General features: G+C 29.7%; 5 protein-coding genes across 10 annotated transcripts; 3 read left to right on the top strand and 2 right to left on the bottom strand.

Annotated features, from left to right (window-relative positions):
* The first annotated feature begins 620 nt into the window (after positions 1-620).
* On the top strand, positions 621-3,300 carry LOC119680766 (alcohol dehydrogenase class-3-like). Of its 2 annotated transcripts, none has more exons than XM_038093732.1 (4): positions 621-795; positions 1,255-1,734; positions 2,455-2,541; positions 2,616-3,300. In XM_038093732.1, the coding sequence occupies exons 1-4, from the start codon at positions 778-780 to the stop codon at positions 3,174-3,176; spliced, it is 1,146 nt and encodes a 381-aa protein (XP_037949660.1). In that variant the 5' UTR covers positions 621-777; the 3' UTR covers positions 3,177-3,300. The 2 variants fall into 2 exon arrangements, with proteins under 2 accessions (XP_037949660.1, XP_037949661.1); XM_038093733.1 differs by lacking the exon at positions 621-795 and adding an exon at positions 1,104-1,193.
* Positions 3,301-7,797: 4,497 nt separating this feature from the next.
* Positions 7,798-11,487, top strand: LOC119683933 (alcohol dehydrogenase class-3-like). Of its 5 annotated transcripts, none has more exons than XM_038097825.1 (5): positions 7,798-7,964; positions 10,202-10,681; positions 10,737-10,823; positions 10,908-10,986; positions 11,038-11,487. In XM_038097825.1, the coding sequence occupies exons 1-5, from the start codon at positions 7,884-7,886 to the stop codon at positions 11,469-11,471; spliced, it is 1,161 nt and encodes a 386-aa protein (XP_037953753.1). In that variant the 5' UTR covers positions 7,798-7,883; the 3' UTR covers positions 11,472-11,487. The 5 variants fall into 5 exon arrangements, with proteins under 5 accessions (XP_037953753.1, XP_037953752.1, XP_037953754.1 ...); XM_038097826.1 differs by adding an exon at positions 9,380-9,405 and having other exon boundaries at positions 7,877-7,964; positions 10,908-11,487; XM_038097827.1 differs by adding an exon at positions 9,384-9,405 and having other exon boundaries at positions 7,879-7,964; positions 10,908-11,487.
* Positions 11,488-11,518: 31 nt separating this feature from the next.
* Positions 11,519-13,201, bottom strand: LOC119684570 (seipin). The gene is made up of 3 exons (XM_038098633.1): positions 12,701-13,201; positions 12,138-12,625; positions 11,519-12,079 (listed from the first exon to the last, which is right to left on the bottom strand). Exons 1-3 carry the CDS (start codon positions 12,982-12,984, stop codon positions 11,760-11,762), a joined length of 1,092 nt encoding a protein of 363 aa, XP_037954561.1. The 5' UTR covers positions 12,985-13,201; the 3' UTR covers positions 11,519-11,759.
* A 131-nt stretch (positions 13,202-13,332) lies between these two features.
* On the top strand, positions 13,333-15,334 carry LOC119683294 (tetraspanin-33-like). Its single transcript, XM_038096939.1, has 2 exons — positions 13,333-14,447; positions 14,503-15,334. Exons 1-2 carry the CDS (start codon positions 13,895-13,897, stop codon positions 14,826-14,828), a joined length of 879 nt encoding a protein of 292 aa, XP_037952867.1. The 5' UTR covers positions 13,333-13,894; the 3' UTR covers positions 14,829-15,334.
* A 1,534-nt stretch (positions 15,335-16,868) lies between these two features.
* On the bottom strand, positions 16,869-17,948 carry LOC119683176 (mitochondrial import inner membrane translocase subunit Tim10B). The gene is made up of 3 exons (XM_038096795.1): positions 17,802-17,948; positions 17,530-17,625; positions 16,869-17,466 (listed from the first exon to the last, which is right to left on the bottom strand). The coding sequence occupies exons 1-3, from the start codon at positions 17,820-17,822 to the stop codon at positions 17,218-17,220; spliced, it is 366 nt and encodes a 121-aa protein (XP_037952723.1). The 5' UTR covers positions 17,823-17,948; the 3' UTR covers positions 16,869-17,217.
* Between the last annotated feature and the right edge of the window lie 9,058 nt (positions 17,949-27,006).

The raw sequence follows: 27,006 nt of genomic DNA, 5'->3' as shown, positions 1-27,006 counted from the left end.
GAGATACGTGAATATTAAAAATGGACTCTATCCTATATAGTGGCGATATATTAACTAATATAATTTATATAATACACTGCAAAGCCATTATGAAAAAAATATTTTTTAATGAATCCCCTTCACACAATTTTGGCTACGTCACTGTTTTTGTTTCTTGGGTTAACGAATTCTTTCAAGAATTAATAGGACGTTTTCAGGAAACCGTAAACACCGTATTTATAGTATTTTTTAATATAAATGCAATATAATTTTGTATAATAATATTTTTATGTATTTTAATTTGTATGTATTAATTTTATGTATTTTAATTTGTATTTTTTAAGAATCACATGATTTTAATTGAAATGCTCATAAAGTTTTTTATAAAAAGCATACAAATGCAGTCATAACAAAATATTTTCTTTAAAATGGACATACCCAGTGTCCATTACTGATAATAGCGTATTAATCGAATTAACAGCTTTTCTATTTTTCTATTCTATTTACTTTCTTATTAAGTATTTGCTAAATAACTCAACTTTTTTACTTTTATAAACGCTTCTTCTATATTTTTTTTTTATAATAATTATTTTTTTCCTAATTGCGCAAAAATGACGCGATATAATGATCTGCAACAGAACTTTTGCTTCCAATTTGTGCGAAGCTTTTGTCGTGCACAGTACGGATTCTAAGCGTTAAGCGGGAAAGTTTTGAAAGTTTGAAGTAGTTTTACTTACAAGTGCAATTTAATTAAAATTTTATTTTGAATAATTTATATTTTACATCGCACATCTTGAAATGTCTACTGCTGGAAAAGTGAGAAAAATCATACAAAATAAAAAAAATAAAACAAATAGAATTTTTTTTAATTGCAAAATTATTTAATTTATACAATATGATGTGATTAAAAGATTAATAGAGCACTAAAAATTTATTATCATTATTTTTTAAATATTAGTTGTTTGGTATTATACATTATTATATGTGGAGTGTGATTACTTTATATTAGGTTTATACCCAAAAACACTAATATATGAATATGCCAGCTTCAGTACTAAAAATTAGAAACTATTGATTAAATTCTTGATGATTGATTAAATCATCTAGAAATATAATTTTAATTTCTATGTGATTTTAAAAAGCATTAGACATTAATTAATTCTCTTAAAAATTGTTTTTAAAATATTCCTGTACATGTAGTATTTACATATGTGGTATAATTATATATAATTATTTAGTTTTATTTTAAAACAATGAAGGCTTATTTTTTTGAAGGTCATATCTTGCAAGGCAGCTATTGCTTGGGAAGCTAAAAAACCCTTTTCTATTGAAGAAGTTCAAGTGGCACCACCGCAAAAACGTCAAGTACGCATAAAAATGGTTGCTACTGGAGTATGTCATTCCGATGCCGTCACATGGGGCGGCCATGACTCAAATGCACTTTTTCCAGTCATACTTGGTCATGAAGGTGCCGGCATCGTTGAAAGTGTTGGTGAAGGTGTAATTGGCTTTCAACCAGGAGATCATGTCATTCCAGTATTTGTTCCAAAATGTAATGAATGCAAATTTTGTAAAAGTAACAAAACAAACATTTGTGATAAGATTCATGATGTACCGGGAGCCATTGCTTTAGGTAAGGGTACTTTGCTAAACGGTGAAACGCCTTTCACTTGCAAAGGTAAGCCAATACATCATTATATGGGCACTTCTACATTTTCTGAGTATACAGTTGTTGATGATATATTTTTATGTAAGGTAAGTATATATGAATTTATTTAAAGAAATTATTATTTGAAAAAATAATAATTTTACAAGTTACAAGGGTGCAAACAGTAATAAAGAAACGACTACAAACATTTTAATTAATTTGTTGAAATTTGGCTAACCATACAACGCTGTTTCGAGTATTCCGAATTACTCATTATTAGTGATTTTAAGAAATATTCGAATTTTTATTGAATAAGTTTTTAGTACGTGTACAATTTGTTGGAATGCAAGTTCCAGACCTAAAACTTGTGCCTGTCAAATTAGAAACGAAGACTAATCGTGTTTTTCCACAAGTTACCAAGGCTGTACAAACTTTCAATGCTCAAGTTCCAAGTTTTTTGTCATTTTATTCGTAAGTGACACTAAGCAATGAAATTGTCATGCTTCTTAAATTAAAATGAGCTTATAAACTACAGCTTTTTTAAAAACACAAATTCAACGAATTGACATTGATAAAAACACGAATATTTCGTAAGATCCCTGATGATGAGTACTTGGCAATACTCGAAACAGAGTGGTATGGTCAGTCAAATTTCAACAAATTAATTACAATTTTTGTTATTGTTGCTTCATTACTGTTCGAACCATTCTAACTTATAAATAGTTTTTTTCGTTATAAGACGAGACACATTGGACAAAAGAATTAACAAAATAATTTTATGCGTATTGACATTTGTAATATCACATGTCTATATATTTTTAATGCAGATTAATGGAAAAGCTCCATTAGACATAGTTTGCTTATTAGGTTGTGGCATATCAACAGGTTATGGAGCAGCAATTAACACTGCACAAGTAAGTGTTCAATAATAATAACAAAATATTTACTCAGTAATATCCTGTTCTCGTATAATTATATATAACTTTAGGTAAGACCAGGTAGTACTTGTGCTGTTTGGGGACTTGGCGGTGTTGGTTTAGCTGTCGTTATGGGCTGCAAACGAGCTGGTGCTTCAAAAATCTATGGGATCGACATTAATCCTGCGAAATTTGAATTAGGCAAAAAATTTGGTGTTACTGATTTTGTGAATCCCAAAGACGTTGAGGGATCCATTTCGAAATACCTTATTGAATTAACTGGTGGCGGTTTTGATTACACCTTTGAAAGTGTTGGCAACGTTAATACAATGCGTGCTGCTTTTGAATCTACACATAGTGGTTGGGGTGTTGCGGTCGTCATTGGTGTTGCACCTACGGGGCAAGAAATTAGCACAATACCTGTAAATTTAGTGATTGGTCGCACATGGAAAGGTTCGGCTTATGGAGGCTTCAATGTAATAGACGTGCCACATCTTGTAGAGGAATATATGAATGGAAAGATTATGTTAGATGAATTCATTACACACAATGTTACGCTTGAGAAAATTAATGATGCTTTTGATTTTATGTTAGGGGGTAAAGGTTTACGTACTGTAGTTAAATTTCAATAGATTGATGTACTTATTTGTCATATTTTTCAAAATGTCATATTTACAAATCGTACTTTAAAGTACGATTAAATAATGTTTACTGATAAAAAATGATTGCAATAAAAAAACTATTTATTTTTAACATAACATGTGCGTTTTCGCTACTGCGTACTTTTTAGACAATTAGATAAATAACATATACATGCCGATAAGAAAATAATAGCCCATTTATACAAAAATTAATTTAATATTGTTTATTTTATTATGTGAGAATAAGATTATTTATACCAACTGCTTTACATGTTACAATGTATTTGGAGCAGTACGCCCCCATTGTGCTTAACAATGTTTGGATAAATAATCCATAGGCAAACAAATTATTATGATAATTAAAGTAATGTGTATAAATAATATATGTATATAATATTCTTTTTGTGTAAATATTTACGTACATGTAAAATATACATGTTTATATATATGTACATAGATTCAGATTAGTACAGTAAGTGTTTAGAACAGTACTATATTCTAAAAATAACACAAAATCAAATAGTCTGTAACGGACTAGCGGTTGGATGGAGAGGTGCATTGATTTTTGCTCTGCGTTACGAAGCGTCACCTCATCTTGCTTTTATAATAGTGCCGAAAATGAGGAAATTTTTTAGTTTTTATAATTATTTATAATGACGAAGGTATTACTAAAACTCTGCCTTACTTCCAGCATGCATAGTTCATCAGTGTGTAATTAAAACTTTTCCAGAAGTTGATGAAACTTATATACACGTTGTGTTCTGGTACTGTTAATTTCAAGAATCCTGAAGAAATGCAACAAATCAATAAAAAATCTAAATAAAATATGTCGCAAATCTGTCTCTCTTATATTTAACCTAATGACAGAAACATATAAAATGTTTTTTTTTGTTTAAATTTGTCATAAATATGGATATTCCAAATGTTGAACAGGATTTGTTTCAAACCAACACTGACCAAAAGTAGTACTACCACTTTTCAAATAGTACTAGACCTAATTAAATGTCAGGCTTCTTCTCCTAAAATAAACGAATCTTTATGGCGATAAAAAAATTTAAGCCAAAAAATATTTAAAGGTTCTTAACTACACTCAAATTAACAATATAACATTCAAAGTAATAAAAACAACTACGAAAGAAGCAATTTAAATATTCTGTATATGTCAGATATAAACCTCAGATTAAAATGTAAACAAAGTTGTTTTAGTTTTAGTTGTATAAATATATTTGTATAGTTGGAACTGTGAGCAAAAATTTATATAGATTTACGAATATAATTTTGCGCATAGTCATTAAATTCGTTTTATTTATATTTGTTTACTTAGAAATTAAAAATTATTTTATATTCAAAAGTTATTTAAGCTATGAGCTTCTCAGAAGATAGAGCATAAAATTCAAGTGTGAAATAATATATTAGATTAAATGTTGACATAAAGCAAAAGTGCTAAATAAGAGTATGCTATTATATAGAAACTAATTTCAAAATAAGTTCTGAACGAAAAATAGATTATAAAGTGAACACGCCACTAATTTAAAAATAATATGCGGGGTTACACAAGTCACCGTCAAGGCGATAAAGTGATGGTTTATTTAAATTTGCATGAACTAACAGAGTTATAATACTGAAATGCTCGGATCAAATTAAAATTTATTAAATTTATTTGTAGAGGTTTCTTCGAACAGTAGTGAAGTACAACAACAAAAAATATTTATCTTTTATATTGTTTTAATTAGTTGAATTTTTGGCTGACCATACAGCTGTTTCGATCATTGCCAAATATCCATCATCTTGGAAATATTTCTTGTATTTAATTATTCGTAAATAATTATTTTTGAGACTGCAAGTACCAGGAATCGAACTCGGGTCCTGCCAAATGTGAAGCTCAGAATCAGCCCACCTTAACCAACTGATCCAAAGCCGTACTTGACTTTTTATGTTCGCATATATTTCTGGAGTTTTGTTACTTTTGCTATAAAAGTTTTTATTAACAATTTTACTTGCTGTGTTTATATTAGAAAGAAATCATAAACCAGCTGTAGAATAATTGAATTAATTAATTAATTATATTTTTTATTTTTAGTTGTTAAATTTCAATACTATTCTGTTCGTAGAGGCATTATTTTTATTTGTTTAAATTTAGGAATGAATTCTATTTTCTTGTTTTGATGAGTCATAAACAAGACGATAAAGTGGCGTATCAGTTGAGGAGTTATTACACTGAAATTGTCTGCTTTTTTAATATTATTATTTATTTTGTTTTGGTCACTGTCAATTAAATTTAAAAAACATTTCTTTTATTTGTAATTATTTCATAACTGAACTATTCAAGATATTACACTGAAATTGTTTAGTCTTTTTAAATTTTTTATTTGTAATTATTTCATAGTTCAATCATAACTATCCAAAATATTATACTGAAACTTTTAGTCTTTTTGAATTTTTTATTTGGAATTATTTCGGTTATGACAAAAAAATTTAGAAATGTTAGTTATTTTTTTTTTAAGGTTTTTAAAACTTTGCCATTTTAAATGTTTTTTTTTGAATTTTAATCATAACAAAAAAACTAATTTTATTTGTGTCGGCAAAGAAACCAGATCAATGCAATTTTCGGTTCAAAGACCCAAATGTCTGTCGCAACAAAAACTTTTAAGAGAAGAATTGACAATTACTGAAATAATGTATTCCTTAGTTAAAATGACACTCTGTGCTATACCAGTACAGACTGTACCAGTGAAAACTGGCCTATTTTGTCCTTCATTTCAGTTTACATCTAAGACAATGCTTAGGTGTTAACACTTGTTCAACCTGTATCTTTTTATTGTTTCTGTGCATAGAATAGTTGATAACCACAAATCGGATAAGGCAGCAAAAGAGACTACTGAAGAATTTTGATATACAAAGCAAGCAGTTCCTCAATGTTTTTTGTATTGACTGCTTTAATGGGAAGTTAGAATGATCGACAACACGTGGAATCTTATAAGAGCTGTTGTTATGTTTGTTTTCAAAACAGTCAACTCTGGTTTATATAATAAACCCTATCAAAACACACATATCAATAATCTTATTGTTATTTATTATTATTCATTTGGTTGATAAATACATGTTAGATAGAATTTCTTCTAAATTGTTGAAAACCCAATGTCAATGAAACTGATAAGGGATAACTCTATATTTTGATAGGCTTTTTCAATCTTGAATAAACCCAGAAGAGTGGCTTATGCATTTTCTGCTTGCGAGATTTTAATAAATTTTATGTTACATTGTATGCGAGGTTCTAAGAGTCGCTCCAAGGTTCCTAAAAATAATAAGATTAGACTGATAGGTTTACTAACTTATATATGTAACAAAAACTGACGAATGCCGGAGGCACATGGAGCTCATCACCAACAGGACTAAATTATTTTTCGTTAACAACTTGTTTAGTAACTATATCAAAAATTATCTGAATAATTTTTAGATTCAAATAAGTAGCGGCTTTTCTATTTTCTCCAGATCCTGAATTTACTTTAAACAAAAATTTTAAAATTTTCAACATATTTTCAACATCATGAAAAATTATCATAAAATCATGAAATATCCATGTTATGTTGAAGTGATTCGGATTCGCTAGCCATGCAGAATTGACCATATCCGAACTATTATCGAAGTTTAATTGTTTTAACTTAAATGAAGTCCTTTTTTAAAGAAGTCGACGAATATTTATCCCAACATTTATTGCGAGTGTCAAAAATTCTATTTTTAAAACTTATTTCAGACTATCTCATTGTTGTTAGAAATCAAAAGCGTTCATTTATTAATCAAGTTGAGGCAACTAATCTTATTGAAAATGGCACCCTAATCAGAAGCAATGTTGAATTCTCGACAAATCATTCTTATATAAAGCAAATATAAAGCCAATCTGAACCTATGTAATATCATTATGGGGCACAACTAGTAGGTGTAGATATAAATGTAAAAATACTGCAACAATTTAAATATAAAACGCTTTAATTAATTGCTCAGACGTCCCAATTTGTGACTAACAATTGCTTCTATATAGATCAAGATGTTCCTTATATAAAGGTTGTGTTTGGATATTAAAGTTTTAAATATTTTAGATGATTAAGTAATCACATAAACCAATGGAGCCACAGTAACTATGGCTCTGATGGATGAACTAAAGATGTTTGAAGATTTAAGAAATTACACATCTTAGATATCGTATGAACATAATAAAAAATTAATTATAATAAATCATGTACTAAACAGATATATGGTTATAATGGTTATAACTTATAATTTAAGTTTAAAAATATTTAACAGGCTAAATTGTGCACAAAAATTAAATTAAACATTTTATTTATTTTTTTATTTTTATACAAATAAATAGGTTGTAAATAAAATATGACATCAAAAAATAATGATTAAAGAAAAAATATTTATTTTGCATTTACATTCGTCTAGGAATAACTCTTGGTTCATTTCAAGATCTCCTCCAACTACGTGCCTGCAGTTAATGTATTTTGTAACAAAAATATTTTGATTATTTAACTTAGTAAACTTAACATTACATATTATTTTTTAATATGGTTAATTTATAAATGTTTTTTTATTACAAAACAAAAATAGTAATAGATTAGGGATTTAAGTTTTTTTCAGGATTTTTTTATCAAAATTCAAAAATTCTGGAGGCCCATTGCACTAATAGTTAGATCAAACATGTTTCTTGCCAAACTGACCATAACTCAGTTGGTTAGGAATAATGTTCAGATCGTTGTAAATCAAACTCGAAGTCTAAAGGTAATTAGCTTTATTATAAATGAGTGTTGGGCTATCAGTCAGATTTTGTAATTTGGTTTTTTAATAAAAAATTTTTCTTATTATTTTACTTATTTAATATTTATTTCCGACGTTTCGGTTTTTTAAAACCATTATCAGGGAAAAAATTTTAAAACAACTGAATAGAATAAAATTTGTATATAAAAAATATTTTTGACAAATGTTTAAAATAATTACAACGGAGAATATACAATCAGTTTATCTTAAGAATGATTTTTCTAGCAATGCACAGTAAACAACAGAAATATTTTCTATATCTCGCCGCAAATTATATGTGGGTTTAGTCATTATATGTAAGGAATCTAGGGTAAGACGTCGAGACAAGGAAGGTTCAGTATCAATGACTTTCACTGAAGTAAAATCTGGGTAATGATTTACATCCAGAAAGTGTGAGACTAAAGCTGATTGTTTATCCGGATTAATTTGTTTTAGACTATTTTTATGTTGACTTATTCTTTTATGTAATTGATTTTTTGTTTGGCCAATATAGCAGAGTTCACATTTTTGACCATTATTATCAGTTCCAGTGCATGGAATTTCATAGATGCAATTAATAATGTTGTTCGTTTCAATACGATCTTTCAGTTTGGTATATATAGTGTATACAAATTCCTATGATTAGAAGATCGATGATATATATAAATGACCTATCAGTTAAAATTGCTAAGATTATCGAAAGGAAAGTAGACAATTTAAAAATATCCTTTAAACCATTTGCACAAATTCAAACCACTATATATACCAAACTGAAAGATCGTATTGAAACGAACAACATTATTAATTGCATCTATGAAATTCCATGCACTGGAACTGATAATAATGGTCAAAAATGTGAACTCTGCTATATTGGCCAAACAAAAAATCAATTACATAAAAGAATAAGTCAACATAAAAATAGTCTAAAACAAATTAATCCGGATAAACAATCAGCTTTAGTCTCACACTTTCTGGATGTAAATCATTACCCAGATTTTACTTCAGTGAAAGTCATTGATACTGAACCTTCCTTGTCTCGACGTCTTACCCTAGAGTCCTTACATATAATGACTAAACCCACATATAATTTGCGGCGAGATATAGAAAATATTTCTGTTGTTTACTGTGCATTGCTAGAAAAATCATTCTTAAGATAAACTGATTGTATTTTCTCCGTTGTAATTATTTAAAACATTTGTCAAAAATATTTTTTATATAAAAATTTTATTCTATTCAGTTGTTTTAAAATTTTTTCCCTGATGATGGTTTTAAAAAACCGAAACGTCGGAAATAAATATTAAATAAGTAAAATAATAAGAAAAATTTTTTATTAAAAAACCAAATTACAAAATCTGACTGATAGCCCAACACTCATTTATAATAAAGCTAATTAAAAAAAGTCAGCATATATGAAATGGATCTAAAGGTAATATATCAAATATTTACCAGTGCTAGTATATTTTCACAGTATTAAAACAAAAAAATAGTTACCTACAAATTTCTTAATAGAATGTACTATTTAAAAATATATTTTTCTATTTTGTTACCTTATTATGATTTCCATATATAGAGATATTGTTTGTAACTACAAAGTACAAAGGTTAATAAAATAGGATGCATAGGACCATATATACATCAGCTGAACAACCATCAGCTGTATATGCCACTATAACTATTAACTATTTTTAGGATTCTTTTCTCTCTTATTTGAGCGCTTTAATAATAAAATATATATATAGTACATTTGTAGTTCTATTGACATATCAGATCTGCTTTCTCTCAAATTCTAAATAGTTAGGTTGTCTTATACTCGCTTTCAGAGCAGTTGAGATAAGTTATATTATGGGAAGATTATAGGTGCTAAATCTACTTTGTTGGCGGTCCGGATTCCCATCAATAAACTAGATGTATTTTCCAGCCAAATATTAAGATTTGTTAAGGGCTCGGTGAATGGCAAAGGGCGAGCTGAATTAAGTGGATTCCAATTAATTTGTTTGAACTCATAACCTAACCAGCAGATAGTACGACTAAAGTTTTTTAATTTCTTACATTCTTGAATAGCATAACTTACATATTTATTCTTTCTATTAAATTAAATATTAAATAAATATACGAGTATAAGCAATTTGGAAACATTTTATTAAGAAATTCTTAATAAATCCAGTTTTGGGTAATTAAAGAGGAAACAATTTAAATATTTTTTATCATTCTTTTCTGACTAGGAAATAAAATGTAAAGCAGCAATCTGTTGGGAACCAAATAAACCCTTAAAAATTGAAGAAGTAACAGTAGCCCCACCTGATGAAAATCAGGTGCGCATTAAAATGGTTGCAACAGGAATTTGTCACACCGATGCAGTGACATGGCGTGGAGAAGATGCAGACGCAGTTTTTCCAGTTGTTCTTGGTCACGAGGGTTCTGGTATTGTAGAAAGTGTTGGCAAGAATGTTAAACAATTTAAAGCTGGTGATCATGTAATACCAGTATTTGTACCCTACTGTGCTAAATGTAAGTTTTGTCAAAGCAGAAAAACGAACATTTGTGATAAAATACATGATGTACCAGGAGGTATAGCGCCAGGTAAGGGATTATTGCTTAATGGCAAAACACCCTTTTCCTGCAAAGGTAAACCAGTTTATAACTTTATGGGCACTTCGACATTCTCTGAGTATACCGTTACTGATGATATATTCGTTTGTAAAGTAAATTTTTATAAAATTTTTGATTTTTAACGATATACGTACAATATATTAATAGATTAATAAAAAAGCACCCTTGGATAAAGTATGTTTGCTTGGCTGTGGGGTCTCTACAGGTTATGGAGCAGCAATTAACGATGCCAAAGTACACCATTATATATATATATATATATATATCTTTTTTTTTATAATGAAAAATAAATTTTTAAACATTTTCGCTTGTTTATAGGTTAGGCCTGGAAGCACTTGTGCCGTATGGGGACTAGGTGGAGTCGGTTTATCAGTTGTAATGGGTTGCAAAAGAGCAGGTGCATCTATTGTTTGTGGTATAGATATCAATTCTAAAAAATGCAAAATAGGTCAAATTTTTGGAATAACTCATTTTATCAATCCAAATGAAACTGATGAATGTATAAAAGATTATCTTCTAAAATTATCTAACGGTGGTTTTGATTATACTTTCGAAAGTTGTGGTATAACAAAATCTATGGAAGATGCTATGGATGTAACACACCCTGGTTGGGGTATTTGCACAGTAATGGGTGTAGCACCCACAGGTGAAAAAATTTCCACTTCACCCGTTAATTTGATAGCTGGACGCAAATGGATAGGTTCTGCTTATGGTGGATTTAATGTTACTGAAATTCCTGCACTTGTAAATGATTATATGAGTGGTAATATTAAGTTGGATGAATTAATTACTCATACCGTAACTTTAGAAAATGTTAACCAAGCTTTTGAAAATATGTTTGGAGGTAAAGGTCTGCGCACTGTAGTAAAATTCAAAACATAATTTCAAATTTTTCTTTCTGTATATAATAATAGTAAAAATAATATAATTTCGTTTTTATACATGTATTTCATTATATAAAACTATAAAATATGTAAAATAAATAACTTAAGTTCTTTTCTTCGCATGCCGCATACATTATATCGTTTTAAATTGTCTATGACAATTTTAGGTTTCAGTCGTATGTTTATAAAAAAATGAGTACATACAATATTTTGGAAACATATATGAACCTCAATAATATAGTATATTTTATTGAACTATTAATATTTGAATAAACTTTATAAAAGTTTAAAGCGTTTTTACTGTTTTACGTTGTTTCACTTCTTGTTCAACATTTTCCTTACATAATTTGCTAATTTTTTCGTCTTTACAACTCTCAGCTCCACTTATGTCGTCGATTTCAGAGCTTATTGATTTATCATCAAAAAATGCTAACTCATCGTCTTGAAAACTACTTGGTGAGCCAATGGCTTTAGTGGCAGTGCTTTGGATAGTTTTGGTAATTCGCATATATTTTTGTTGCAGTGTACGGAGCCAGGTTGTGTCCGACCAATGATACCAGCTCAGTAGAAAAACAATTAGTATAAAGAAAAGATTTGTGCTAATCGCTAACGAAAAATAGTTAGTTGATATACATAATTATTTTAAATTGTGACAATAACTTACCTACAGTAGCCGACAAAACCGGCCAATTATACATTATATACCGCAACCCAGTGAAGTCAGCAACAATATGTAAGCTAACAGTATAATATTGTATTTTCTGCGACTGGATTTCAACATACACGTCAGTTATTGGGTGCATTCGTTCTTCCAAATACCGCGAAAAAATTTCAACTGGTACACGCTGAAACTCCTCCTTTAAACCTAACACAAAAAGTGGACTAAGTGTCCATGTTGAAATTGTACGTATTAACGGTGACCGATAGCGCATCATAGCAGAGCGACACGAATGACCTCGTAGCATTGACGAACTATCTCGCATTTCTGCGCACACCATAAACATGCCTAAATCTAAATTTTGTGGTGATTCGGGCATTTCAATATTTACAATTACTTTATATGCTTGGCCAACCATCAACAGTTGCTGTTTTTTAGTTAGAGACACATGTGCATGTGGAAATGTGCATGGAGAGTTAGTATCTAGACAAGTTCTAAAAATCATAAAATTGAAATATTAAATGTTAAATTAAATGATTTTATTTCATTTATATATAAGTCAAAATTACTTAAACTGCATATGAACAGGACGAGTGTGAGATATGGCAGGCATATACGTGTAGTAAAAGGCAGCATACATAAAAACTGCCGCCCATATAATTAAAATGACAGCAAACGCAATTAAACCCAAACGCAATACAAGCTCCTTTAATGATCCAACTTTTTCATCTGCCCTTGATTTTAATTGATCATAAACATTTAAACCAATATTTAATACCGGACGAAAAAATAATCGACGTCCAATGCCAAGGGGATCGAAGCAAAATATCACCAACCGTAGTAAAAAATTCATTTTTAAAAATAATCGTTTGTTCGTTCTCTAAAAAAATTGCTACATGCCGCGTTTCTTTTATATAAATGTGTCACTGAATTTTAATATTTTATTTTAGTTAAAAATTTTGTCTACAAGTGTATATCAAAGTTCATACCGATTATAATAATAAAAATTTTACTGATATTTTTGTATCACTGATAAAATGCGGTGCATTTCCAAACATTAAAAAAAGCAACAACTAAACATTGGTGAAAACTGATAAGATCTTTTTGAAACATAGTTGGCAACACTTTAAATAAAGTATATCAAATGATATACAAAAAAAAAAAATTTATATAAAAATTTTTATAATTAAAAAAAGTTAAATTCAGATTATTCGATATAAATAAAATTAGCAACACTATTGTAGAACTATTAACTAGTTAGAAATTGTTATATATTTTATGATTATGAAACACGTCTAACCAAAAAAACTCACCACACCTGTCTTCAACTTTAATTCGCATTGTCAACAGATTTCATATCATTAATGTGTCATTATCGTAAGGAAACATAATATAGTTGGTGCCAGCAAAAATAATATTGAAACGAAAATACTGCAAGGAAATATGTAAATTGAATTTATAAGTTAATTTTTTTAATAAGAAATATGTATTCATTGTTGGAAAAACATTAAAATAAAGAAAGAACAATGGTAAATAATTAACAGCACAAAGAAGAAAACTAGAAAAACGTTAAATTTGCCTACCTTAATGTTAAACAATAAACTAAGGTTTTTTTTGGAATTGTAAAAGCCACTGATTAATTGAGCAATATAATTTACTTGCTGAAATATAACAGCGTTCATCAACTTATATCTGAACACACCCCCTAATAAACTGATTGGACAATTTGAGTGCAAATTATTCACACAAGTACAAAGTAATCAATGAGTAACTATCGCCATCACAGCGGGTATTGTGGTATAGAAGTAAGAGATATGCATCCAAGAATTCATAATTTTACGTACGTTAGCTCTTGCGTAAAGTATATGATATTTATGTTAAACTTCATATTCTGGCTTTTTGGTGGACTCCTGCTTGGCATTGGTATGTACGCATTCATGGACAAATGGCATTCAACAGGCTGGGTACGTTTAGAAACTTTCTATGATGTTATATTAAATATATCGCTTGTAATGGTTATTGCTGGAGTAGTTGTTTTTGTTGTGAGCTTCGCTGGCTGTTTGGGTGCTCTACGTGAAAATACTTGTCTACTGAAATTTTATTCTATGTGTCTTTTATTGTTTTTCCTACTTGAAATGGCAATTGCAATTATGGGTTTTGTATTTCCTCAAAATATGAATTCATTCTTGGAAGACAAATTTACTGATAAAATAATACATTCCTACCGTGATGATCCAGATTTACAAAATCTAATCGATTTTGCACAGCAAGAGTTTAAATGTTGTGGTCTTAGCAATGCTGGCTATCAAGATTGGAGTAAGAAAAATAATTATTTCAAAGTTATAATTTTTTAATGCTGACTTATTTTCAGGTAAAAATGAGTATTTTAACTGCTCCTCACCTTCCGTTGAAAAATGTGGCGTGCCATATAGTTGTTGTATTAATGCTACCGATATAAGCTCAGGATTGGTCAACATAATGTGCGGTTATGGAGTACAAGAGCATTCAGTTGCAGCTGCAGGTAAACGCATTTGGACAAACGGATGTATTGAAACTGTACGTTTATGGGCTGAGCGTCATCTTTATACAATCGCTGGTGTTGCGTTAAGTATCGCTCTGATACAACTTTTTGTTATATACTTAGCCAAAACATTAGAAGGACAAATTGAACTACAAAAATCACGTTGGGCTGCGTGAGTTAACTAATTATCGTTTAGCACAAACGACATGAACTAGAAAAAAGTTGTGCAAATCAATTTTTTAAGTTTTTAAGTTTTTTTGAAAGGCAATTTATATGTAGTGCTAAACTGTCTGTACTGGTAACGTTTTAGTTAATAAGTTTAAATTTATTTAAAAATGCATTATTATCTCGACAGAAATATATGCATTTATTACAATATAAGACTTCCATTAAACTACATTTAGAATTTCAGGCTCAAATAACACTAAGTTAAATCCTTTCATTCGTTTTTATTAAATAATTATATACCAATGTCAATTGTTTTGTGGATTGCATTTTTGTACAAATTTTAATACTACTGAACATTATTTTTTTTTGTTTAATGTTTCCCCGTATTATTTTTATGTGTTCGTCTTTTTGTTACTAAATACTCGATTTATTAATTTTATTTGGTGCTTTGAATGTTAATATGAATGTTTAATATGGTTCTATTAATCATTTTTAATATATATATAGACTTTTACATTATTTTATGCATGCCATTCATTAACAATTTTTAGAAAATACGTATGCCTGCCAAATTATTTTATTTCAATTTTAATTAAAAAAATAATTAAAACAAAAATATTTAGTATTAAATTTTATATATATATATATATATATATATATATATATATATATATATAAATTTTTTATTTTAACAAACAAAAAGCAAATATATGCCGACTATTTTGCCGTAAAAATAAAACGGCAAGCATTTATATATATTAAACTATATGTGTACTCCAAAGTAAATAAATAAATGTAGTAATTTAAGTTCTCTTTTACATATTGATCAAAAATTAAAAAATCAGAAGAATCTTTAACAAAATTTCGAAAATTATGCACAAAAGTCTAATAATAATTAAAATTTTATATTTCGAAAAAAAACTTTATATTAAAGACGTAATTCAAGTCTACTGTGCATAAAATATAATATCAGACTGTTTAAAACTCAAATCGAATAATTCTTGTAAAAATCAATCCTGAATCTTAAATAAAATTAGATATAATTATACTAACTCAAATTATATACATGTTGGTATGCTAAATTGTTATAATGACAAGCATTGAAAATATGTACATGTTTTAAATTTCTACACAACTTGCAAAACAGTTCATAAACCTATTATTATTACTATTACTATAATAAATAAACAATGTAATTAGTTATAAACTATATAAGTATTATTTAATATAATCAATAAAAAAGACAGTATATAAATCTAATTATATGGGTTTCATTTTCTAATTCTGGATTTTAAATATAAACTTAACATTCTGAATTGAAAATAATTTTTATATTATAATAATTGAAAAATATATTAACCGTATCATATTTTTGTAATATATTTAGAACATTTTTGTACAAAGAATTTAGTCTTTATTAATTGAAAAAGTGTTTAAAGAAATATAAATATTAATTTTAATTAGAAAATTTTATTAATATAAATGGAAAAAAAACTATTGCAACAATTTAACGTATTCTAGTAGATTTCTTTCGTCAAAAATTTTTACATTTAATTTTTTAAATGTTTGCAATATATTCTTCCGTTTAGCATTTAACAATACAGCTTCTTTTTGTTTTTCATCAGGAATTAATTTTTGTTGAAGTAATTCCTTTATATGGCGACGCAAAATTAAATCTAATTGATGGATAGTATTTGGTACTAATAACTGATTTGATGTGTCTTGAATTATTAAAGGAGAAGTTTTCTTATCAAATGATTTCAAAAGAAATTCAATTACATCATTTTTTTTTAATTGTACATCAAATACTTTTATATGCAAAGTATTTTCCTCCCAATGAAATTGTTTTTCTCCAGGTATTTCAAACCGTTTGGCCATGTTTTCAACAATTTTATTTGGTACTTGCTCGCTTCTTATACGTTGCTGATTTCTAATCAAGGACTCCTTCAAGGTACATATTAAATGGATTTGTGCAAATGATAAGCTATTGTCCTTACAAAACTGATATAATTTGTACCTCATACTGCTGTAGAAATTATTATCATCACAAATTATTACGTACTTTTTTGTTTCAAATGACATGGAGCATTTAATTTTATTTTTCAATTCCACTGGCACTGTATTGTGTAATTTTAGCGAGTTTGTTATTATAGCCAAAACATCAAATATTTTATTTCGTTCCGTTTTATAATCTATTATTGAAGTTTCACTTTCAGTATCATTAATTTTAAAAAAATCGTCAAAACAAACATGTATAACATTAAAATAATTTTGTTCAAGATAGAGCAACCAGTTACTGATTGTTGTTTTTCCAGCAGCTGGAAGGCCTATTAAGGCCACTAAACATATACATAACATTGTAGAATCTTGAGGTTGAGTTTGGACAGTACGATCTAATTACAACCAAGCACTACCAGCTGGCTTTTTGTCATCTAAACCTGGTATTACTTTAGGTTTCTTTTTTGGAACTGGTTCTGCTGTACCTTGTGGTTCTTGTGATCCTACTTCGCGTTGTAAACCGTTTTGACTTTCTTCAAGCTCACGAATTCGTCTTTGATTGATTTCAGTCTGCACCTCTATATATACATTCATCATTTTTTGATTAAAGCGCGCAAATTTAGTCACGCAGCTATCAACGCAGGTATGCTGCAAATGATTTTTATTAATAACTACGAAATTAACTATTATATATATATATATATAAGGTACCTCATTAGTGCTCAAATTTCTATCGCTTAAATTATCAACGCAACGTGTAAAACACAGTTCTGTTACTTTATTGTATAAGCCGAGAAAATCTTTAAGCTAAATTTATAATAAATAAATATATTTGGAAAGTTAAATTAATTTTTCATTAAAATTTGAAAAATTTGTTGTAATAATATTTTTTAAATGTTACGCAAACACTTTGGTTCTATTACAAAAAATTAAAACGGATCTAATATTATAAAATACAAATTTTAAATAAAATCAATACTAACATTTCTTAAATTGGGATCCATTTATTTTAAATTCTAAATTCTAACTACTATAATTTTCAGTTTTTGACTAAAATCATATGTCTCATTACATGCTGTTGTTATTCGGTATTTCCGATAGGGCTACCAACACCTTTGAGAAATGTAAAAATCAATGGACTAACTATGATAACATTATCATTAATTAGTTTGTCAAGATATTAAATTTTATGAAAAATATACCCTTGCATATGTCAAGTTAATTGTCACAAATAATCAAAGAAGAAGAATCTTCTTTGCAAATAATTATCATTAATATAGTCCAATCTCGATAATCCGTACAGTTACTGCCAAGGCCAAATAATTTCGTTGAAATTAAGGGAAATTTTAAATACAACTATGCAAGACATAAATATTGAATATAAAATAAGTTGAGATAACGAAAAGGTGATATTAATTTTTAAAAATATTTGATATTAATAAAACCGACAATATATTGTAGAAGTAATGCAAACATTTTTAAATTTTACATGAAGAAAAAAAATTATAAAAAAAGATATAGTCGGTGCCAAGCGGCAAGAAATGAGCTTTTAGAACTATTGGAACTATTAGAACTGTGGGAATGTTATATACAGGGCTTCCGTGGTGTGCGCAAAACCGGTTAAGTACATAAAGAAATAACTAAGGAATTAAATAAACTCGGATTTATGTAAAATACCCGAAAAGTTCAAATGAAAATAAACATGACGTGTAGCTAATATATCTTTACCAAGTGTAGTTTTATAGTAATCCTCCATTAGTTGGTTTAAAGTTTTGTTTTATCAACTATATTTCATTGCCTAAAACACTACTCATATTTTTTGCCATATCTTGACGATGGCCAATGTTTGTAAATAGTAACAAATGTAAATACTTATATCATTTGTTACTATTTTATGTAAATATATAATTATATTACAATCTAAATAGTCGCGCTTTCTCAAACTGTTTGCGATAGATTTGTAGAACTTTTCTTCAAGTCTGGGGCACGATCGGTGTCTTATACGTCATATCCTTATGGGACATTATTTATGCTGAGTTTAAGGCTGCCACTTTAAGCGAAGCTAAACTAAATTTTAACTGTATTTATAATTAAATTTTATATTAGTTGATGTTATGTAATAGTATAATTACTTGAATCTATATTACATTGTTATAATTGTTTTATATAAACAAATTTGTAATAAGAAAGTATTTAAAAAAAATTTTCTTTTAAACACTAGTTTCCCAATATTAAATTAATTTTTAAATTCTTGGCAATTTTTTCATAGTTAAATCTTCCAAAAAATTTTTGTATGATAAGAGAAAAAAAATAAAAAGTTTTAATGACATTTTGGCATATGTGGAGTGAATGAATGAAATTGAGTGAATTTCAAACATATGTAGAAAAAAGTTTGTGTTTTAAATACATGTTAATACAAATACTCGTGAGTGTGTGTTGAATGATAATAATAGATTCTCATTAGAGTTTGATTTGTAATTTTGCTGTCAAAAATTTTCCTTTTGCATTGAAAGCAACATCAATCGACAGCTAAAATTACAATCAAAACTCTCGTGTGAAACTAGTATAAAGGCCATGTGCGAGTTCGTGTAAATTGAGTCAAAGTAAATTGAATTTTCTTAGGAATTGTTTGACCTGCTCTTATGTAAATATTTATTGCAGTTGTTTATTAGTTTTTAGTTAAAAGTTTTCAAATTTATTTATTTATTTATTAAACATTTTATAAAATTTTCACAATAGTAACACCTAATTTACCTAATTTTTATCTAATTTACCCTTCACGAAATTCTGATAAATGCAAACATTCGCTGCCATACCAACATAATTTACTATTTCCTTCAATTAACCACCAATATACTCGAAATCGCACACAGGCAAAGTTGCTAGGAGCTGTGTAATTACACAATAAAAATTGAGCCAACAAGTGTCAAATCATTCTTTATTTCATATATAATTTTGATTTCTTATTGCTTCTAACTTTTCTATCTTGACATTTACATTTAGTTTTATTGTCTCGTTTGTTGTGAGAAGTTGTTGTTTAATATATTTGTGAATGATTTTGTTGCAAAGAGGCCAAAGAATTTATAGTATAGTTTTGCCTTTAATTGGTAAAAATACAGGTGGAGTGCAAAAATACTTTCAAAAATAGAATAACATTGAGCATACAAATCAGAACAGTGGGACGGTCTGTATATTTATAATTTTATTATTATTAGTATTTATATACTATTAAAATGCATGCATTTTGAAGAAAATGTGAATGAAATATTAACATAATTTTTGAAAAGAATTTTTAAAGGGAAGGAAAATTAAATGAAAACAAAAAACACCACTTTCTGTTGACGTATCAACGCATACTTTTATACCAGAAATCAGCGCAGTGGCAATCATTTGCACCGACATTTTTCTTCATTTGATTAAATAACAGTACTTGTGTGGGTGCATTAATAAAGATGTTTGCTATTAATCGTGTTGCACAACTGCAACGCATTCAATGCATATATTTTAGTAAAAATTTCAATTCATCGAAATATAAAACAAATTTTATTGCTTTCAAAAATTTGAAAAAATTTATTACGCCAAGTTGCTTCGCAGTTGCATACATAAATAGTAATAGAAATTTCGCAGCGGGTAAGCTAAGTGCATCACTAAAATAATAAAACTTTAGAAAAGTATTTGGGTTTTTCATTTTTTTTTGTGTTTAAATTATACAGTGAAAGTTTTTAACTTATATTTTGCTATTTTGATAAAAAAAAAAATTTACAATTTAGTAATAAATAATTTGTGTAACACTTAAAGTGAGTGTTGAGTGGCATAGAATTTAAACAAATTCAATTTTAACATTCGTGAATGCATCCACAAATTTGGAATTTGATATAGCGCACCGTATAGTGAATTGATATACATATTTAGGAATAATGATGATGTAATTTGCGCTTCTATTCAGCACAAAATATTCAGCTTGTATATTCCAAGCCTTTGTGATCCGATCAACAACGTTAAATATTATTTTAGGTTGGTCGTGTTCTGTGCACTAATTTATCATTCATTACTCATGTATGTTACGAGACAAGTTTTCGTCCGCTTTATAGCCTATTATCCGCTCTAACAAGGCCGGCATATATTTTTTTTGTGATTATGTAGTTATCGCCAAAATTTTAGCGAAGCATCTTTCACTCAAGTTATAACGCTTAATTTATTTCTATTACTGAAAGTCAGATATCGCTTAATTTTGGAATCTGACTAATAGCTGTGTCTTAAATTTGAGTCCATTCTATGCATGTGTTTATTTTTGGATTTTCTAATACTTCAACTCTGCAACTTGTGCGGTCGTATTCAGGTACTTAATGGTCTTAATCTTCATAAGGCACTCGTTTTATCAGACCTGTGATATATAATAAACAATAGAAAGCATATAATATATAATAACAATAGATATAATAACAATATTAGTTGTATTCGTCAGTTTTTAAGTGTAGCAAAAAACAGCAAGTAACTCGCTTAAAGTTTCTAAAATGTACGCAAGACAACATCACTACGTTCTCTATCCAAGCGCCAGTTGTGAAATGGCCAAACATTTAAGCGACTGCAGAAAAAAATGTTACCAAACTAATAGTGATCTATTGTAAACCTTTATTGGAAATTTTACCGAATATTTAACGAATATCTGTCAAAATTTGTTAACAAAAATTCAAACAAAATTAGTGTTTAAGAAATTTGAAATTTGTGAAAATGAAATATTTTAAAAATATGCTAAATTGTGGACTATAAATATTTCAAAAATATACACATAATTATATACAAAAATTTATAAGAGCACATGAAGTAGTATTGAAAAGTATGATTGAAAAGTTGCTAACAAGTTAATCCTTATAAAGGCATAAATATTCTAACATTGCTCTTAATTCATTATTCATTTTAATTTTCAATTTTATATTAATTATTTATTTCTTCTCAAAATGCTGTTTGCTTGTATTAAATGTAATGCCTTGTTTTCACTATGTCATTTTAAATGTCAATTATAATTGACTGGTGTGTCAAATGCGTTTTCATTACATGACAAGAATGCGAATATGACATCATATGACTACCCGTTTTCATTATACTGACAACATTTGACATTGAAAATGACATAGTGAAAACGAGGCATAAGTTCTGCTCTTTGCGAAAACAAAACATTTGACAGATTGCTTGTTAAGCGCCCGTGTTAAATGCTAACAAATGCACCTATTATAATGGCGTTTTCGATTAGTAAATCTGAATTCAATCTAGATTTACTCTCGGTCTGTCAATTTTTGTTGTCCAATCGAACACTTTAAGGATAATCTAACATTTATGTAGTATGTTTACTAAGCCATTTATATTTTTTAAAAATTCATATATCGAATCAGAGCACACTTTATCTGTTAAATCATATAACATAAAACTGCTCTTAATTTTAGCGTAATTCTGCTACTCAAACAAAATATCTAGAGTGTTATAAATTATTCTCGAGTTTTATACATTTTATCCCAGATTTACCAATTGAAATTAAAATCGTACTAAAAGTGGGTTAAAACAGCATCTCAACTAAAAAATTTGCCTCAGATTTACCAATCGAAAACGCCATTAGTTTTTATTTCATTTTGTACAAATAATTATTTTGTAGATGGAATTAATCAAGACTTTAGCGTTTCTTTTTGTCTTTTTCATCACGGCATAATAATCTTACGACAATGAAACAGTTGTATTATATAAAATAAAAATTAATTTATATATTTTTGATTTAGAGATATTCGCATGAAAAATTATTACATATGTTTAAAATAATGAGACGATTATCGTTTAATGTCGAACCATAAAATTTGTGTAAAAAATAAATGTATAAGTATGTTTTTATTTAATAATATGTAATAATATTTGTTACCCTTAATCTTTCATATAAAAAGTATATAAAAAATTATTATTTCACATTTTTAAGCCAATATATATATAAAATATTATAATAATTTATTATTATTAATGCAGCAACAGTAGCAGGTAGTTATGTTAAAGATATTTACTATCCTTGTATGCCTGTAGCAAATTCATCTATTATTCCTCGTGAAGTATTTGAAAAGAAAAAGTATGTGTAGTAATCACAAAAATTATGTTTTCAATACCTTTTCACTCAGAAATGTTCATTTAGTTAAACTGACTGTAAGAATCCACTATTTTACGAAAGAATACTACAAAAATATGTTTATTAATTTGAATCGAGACAAAATATTAGCCTTAAAGCTAAATATGACAAAAGGTCTAATCAAGCTAATTACATATGTATATGAAAATATATGAAATTAAATTTAAAATAAAGATTAACATTTAAATTGTATATCAAAAATTAGAGATCTGTTAGAGAAATCAGGATATATATTATATGTGGGATATGGGAAGCAAAAATTATGATTTCTGCAAGGAATAATGATCATGTTCATTACACATAAGTTTTCTTTACATAAGTATTCTCGAAAGTGTTTTGAAGATCTTATAAAAAGATCTTTTTTTAAAAAAAATCACTAATTAATAATGTAGAAACAATACTGTTACGTTTTCGCCTGCGTGTTTATTCGTATCTCAGGATTTTATAAAAATAAAACGAACTTTAAAAATTGGAGAAACTTTAGTAATTTTATTAATTGTATTGAAAAGAACTAGATTTCCTAGGAGCCAATTTCTTTACTCAAAACAAATTCCAACACACTAACTTCTTTCTAAAAAAAATATCCATTGACATAATGTTTAAATAATATTTAAACATTTCATTGCTACTCTGATGAAATTCGTAACATTGCCCTCCTCTTAAATCTGTTCGTCCCGAACAGGAATTACGACATCGTTGCAGTAAGGTGCCAGCCGTTCCAGATGCACCACTTTCATTCGAGCTCTATGATGCCCCGACTCTTGAATTCGATAAACCACATCATTGATTTTCGTTATTACCTTATATGGTCCTTGCCAATGGGTCTGTAGTTTTGGAGACAAACCTTTCTTCCGTTGCGGATTATGGAACCACACTAGGTCTCCTTCCTGGAAACCTTCAGAGTTCATTCTCAAATCATACCTGGCTTTCATTTTGTCACTGGTCAGTAAGAGCCGTCTTCTGATGAATCGATGAATTTCATCTAATTGGTCCCGCTTACTTCCAGTGTAGTCACATGTCATCTTGCCGCAAATTGGGGTTATTCCAAATTTTAAGTCCGCGGGTAATCTGATGTCGGCGCCAAAAACTGCTCTTGCTGGTGTAGTTGATGTGGAATTATGTCGTGCAGACCGATAGGCGAGTAGGAACATTGGAATATGAACGTCCCAGTCTTTCTGATTTTTATCAACCACTTTCCTGAGGTACTCGTTTAATGTACGATTAAATCGTTCAACCATTCCATCTGACTGTGGATGTAAAGGCGTTGTACGAGTTTTATTTATTCCCAGTAATGTGCAAATTTCCCTAAAGATTGTTGACTCGAAGTTTCGCCCCTGATCTGAATGCAGTTCCATTGGAACACCGAATCGCGTAACCCAATTGTTTAAGAAAACTTCTGCTATCGTGCTAGCTTCTTGATTTGGAATTGGATACACTTCTGGCCACTTACTGAAGTAATCCATTACTACCAGCACGTATTTGTTCTGTGCGTTACTAGTAGGGAAAGGTCCAGCGATATCCATTGCAATTCTCTCAAAAGGAGCACCAACGTTATATTGTTGCATTTTTCCACGGCTTCTAGTATTCGGACCTTTTGATGTAGTGCATGGAACGCATTTTCGTATAGCGTCCGCAACCGAATCTTGGCACCCGACCCAATAAAAACGTCTCTTGATCTTTTCCACAGTTTTAGTGACGCCCAAATGACCTCCACTAGATGCATTATGGTATTCTGAGACAACTTCGTCAATGCGGGACTTCGGTATTACCAGGAGGTTATTAATGGTTTTACCATTCTCACTTTCCCATACCCGATATAAACAACCATCCTTCAGATGCAAGCTCTGCCATTGCGCCCAGTATGCCTTAGCTATCGGACTTTCACCTGCCATTTCCTGCCATACCGGCCGAACGCCTCGCTCTTTACTTTCCATTATTTTGGAGAGGTCTGCATCGTTCTGCTGTTCTTTTTGTATCTGCTCATTGGTCCAGGAATCCTCTGGAAGAGCATTAATCAGACGTATATCCACAATGTGTTCTTTATTTTCGACCCGTAAACAATGTTTGCACTCGAGGCCACAAGGGCGACGTGATAATGCATCAGCGTTTCCATGATGGCTTCCTTTACGATGTTCAATAGTAAAGTCGTAACTTTGTAAACGTTCAATCCACCGCGCCAGCTGACCTTCCGGTTCTTTAAACCGCAGCAACCATTTAAGTGCTGCATGGTCAGTTCTGAGGAGGAATTTCTGGCCGTATAAGTACTTGTGGAAATGCTTTACACATACCATTATCGCAAGTAACTCCTTTCGTGTGACACAGTAGTTCTTTTCTGGCTTAGACAAGATTTTGCTGTGGTACGCTATCACTTTTTCTTGCCCATCCGTTATTTGAGACAACACTGCACCTATTCCAGAGCCACTCGCATCTGTGTCCAATATAAAGGTTTTCCCAGGTATTGGATACGCCAAAACTGATGCTGTACAGAGTCGTTCCTTAAGCTGTTCAAAAGCTTCATTTTCTTCATCACCCCATTTAAAAGATTGGTTCTTTTTGGTTAATTCGTATAGACTACTGGCAATATTCGCGAAGCCAGGAACGAATCGTCTGTAATAGGTACAGAGCCCCAGGAAACTTCTAAGATCATGCAAATTTGTTGGTTGTGGCCACTCCTTCACTGCTGCAATTTTCTCATCATCAGTATGGACGCCTTCTGGGGTTACTTTGTGACCAAGATATTTGACTTCACGTTTGAAAAGTGAGCACTTCTTTGAATTCAGCTTCAAACCAGCAGCTTGTATTCGCTCGAATACTTCCTTCAACTTTTCGAGATGATCGTCGAAGTCTTTACCCATTACAATTATATCGTCAAGGTAGACTAAACAAGATTTCCAGGTTAGTCCTTTTAAGACGCGCTCCATGAGACGTTCAAACGTGGCCGGAGCATTGCAGAGTCCAAACGGCATAACCGTGAATTGCCACAAACCATCACCGACACTAAATGCAGTCTTCTCTTTGTCTTCTTCTTTAAGTTCTACCTGCCAATAGCCGCTTCGTAGATCAAGAGTTGAGAACCATTGTGCACCAGATAAAGTGTCGAGAGTATCGTCGATTCTTGGTAGTGGATAGCTGTCCTTCTTTGTAACATCATTCAGCTTACGATAATCTACGCAGAACCGTGTACTTCCATCTTTCTTCTTTACAAGTACCACCGGCGAACTCCATGGACTTGCCGATGACTCAATAACACCTTCTTTTTGCATACCCGCAACTAGACTGGTTACCTCATCTCTTTTTGCCAGTGGAACTCTTCGAGGCGCCTGACGAATTGGTTTAGAATCACCAGTGTTAATTTCGTGTTTTACAATAGAAGTTCTTCCCTTGAGCGCAAAAATTGGCCAATTATTCCGTATGACCTGCATCGCACTTCTTTTCTGACGTGCATTGAGTTCCTTAGTCCAACTTAGCACTTGCACCATTGTATCCTCCTTTTCTGCAATGGTTTCTTTTTTCATTATTTCGGAATTTTCACTACAATTAACCACAGCTGAAACCTCTTGACATTCACCAATTATTGCCCCTTTTTTTATAAACTTTGATGTACCAGATAAATTCAAGAGTCGGACAGGTATGCTACCATCTACTTTTGGCTCTACTAATGTTTTCCCCAGTAAGATGTCGTTCATTCGGATTTTTCTTACGGCTTCAACGACCCACAACTTACTTGTCCTTTCCCCTCCATTTATTTTTGCCCATACAATCGCCTCTGAATTCGCTGGTATTTTCTGATTTTGACACAACCGGATCTGTCTTACACTGCTACTACGCTGATATCCAGTATTTAGTGGACATTCGATATCCATGTATCGTAACATTTTTCTACTTAAGTCCAGTGTAATTCCATGCGTGATCATAAAATCTATACCAATAATCACGTCATCGGTGATATCGGCGACCATGAATTCATGTTGAAATTCATAGCCACCTAAAGTGATTCGTTTCATGACCTTTCCTAGTATTGGCGCCTC

This window comes from Teleopsis dalmanni, chromosome 2 (genome assembly GCF_002237135.1).
Source record: "Teleopsis dalmanni isolate 2A chromosome 2, ASM223713v2, whole genome shotgun sequence".
NCBI lineage: Eukaryota > Metazoa > Arthropoda > Insecta > Diptera > Diopsidae > Teleopsis > Teleopsis dalmanni.
Note: the sequence above shows the minus strand (reverse complement) of the source record. Positions and strands in the feature narration are given on the sequence as shown.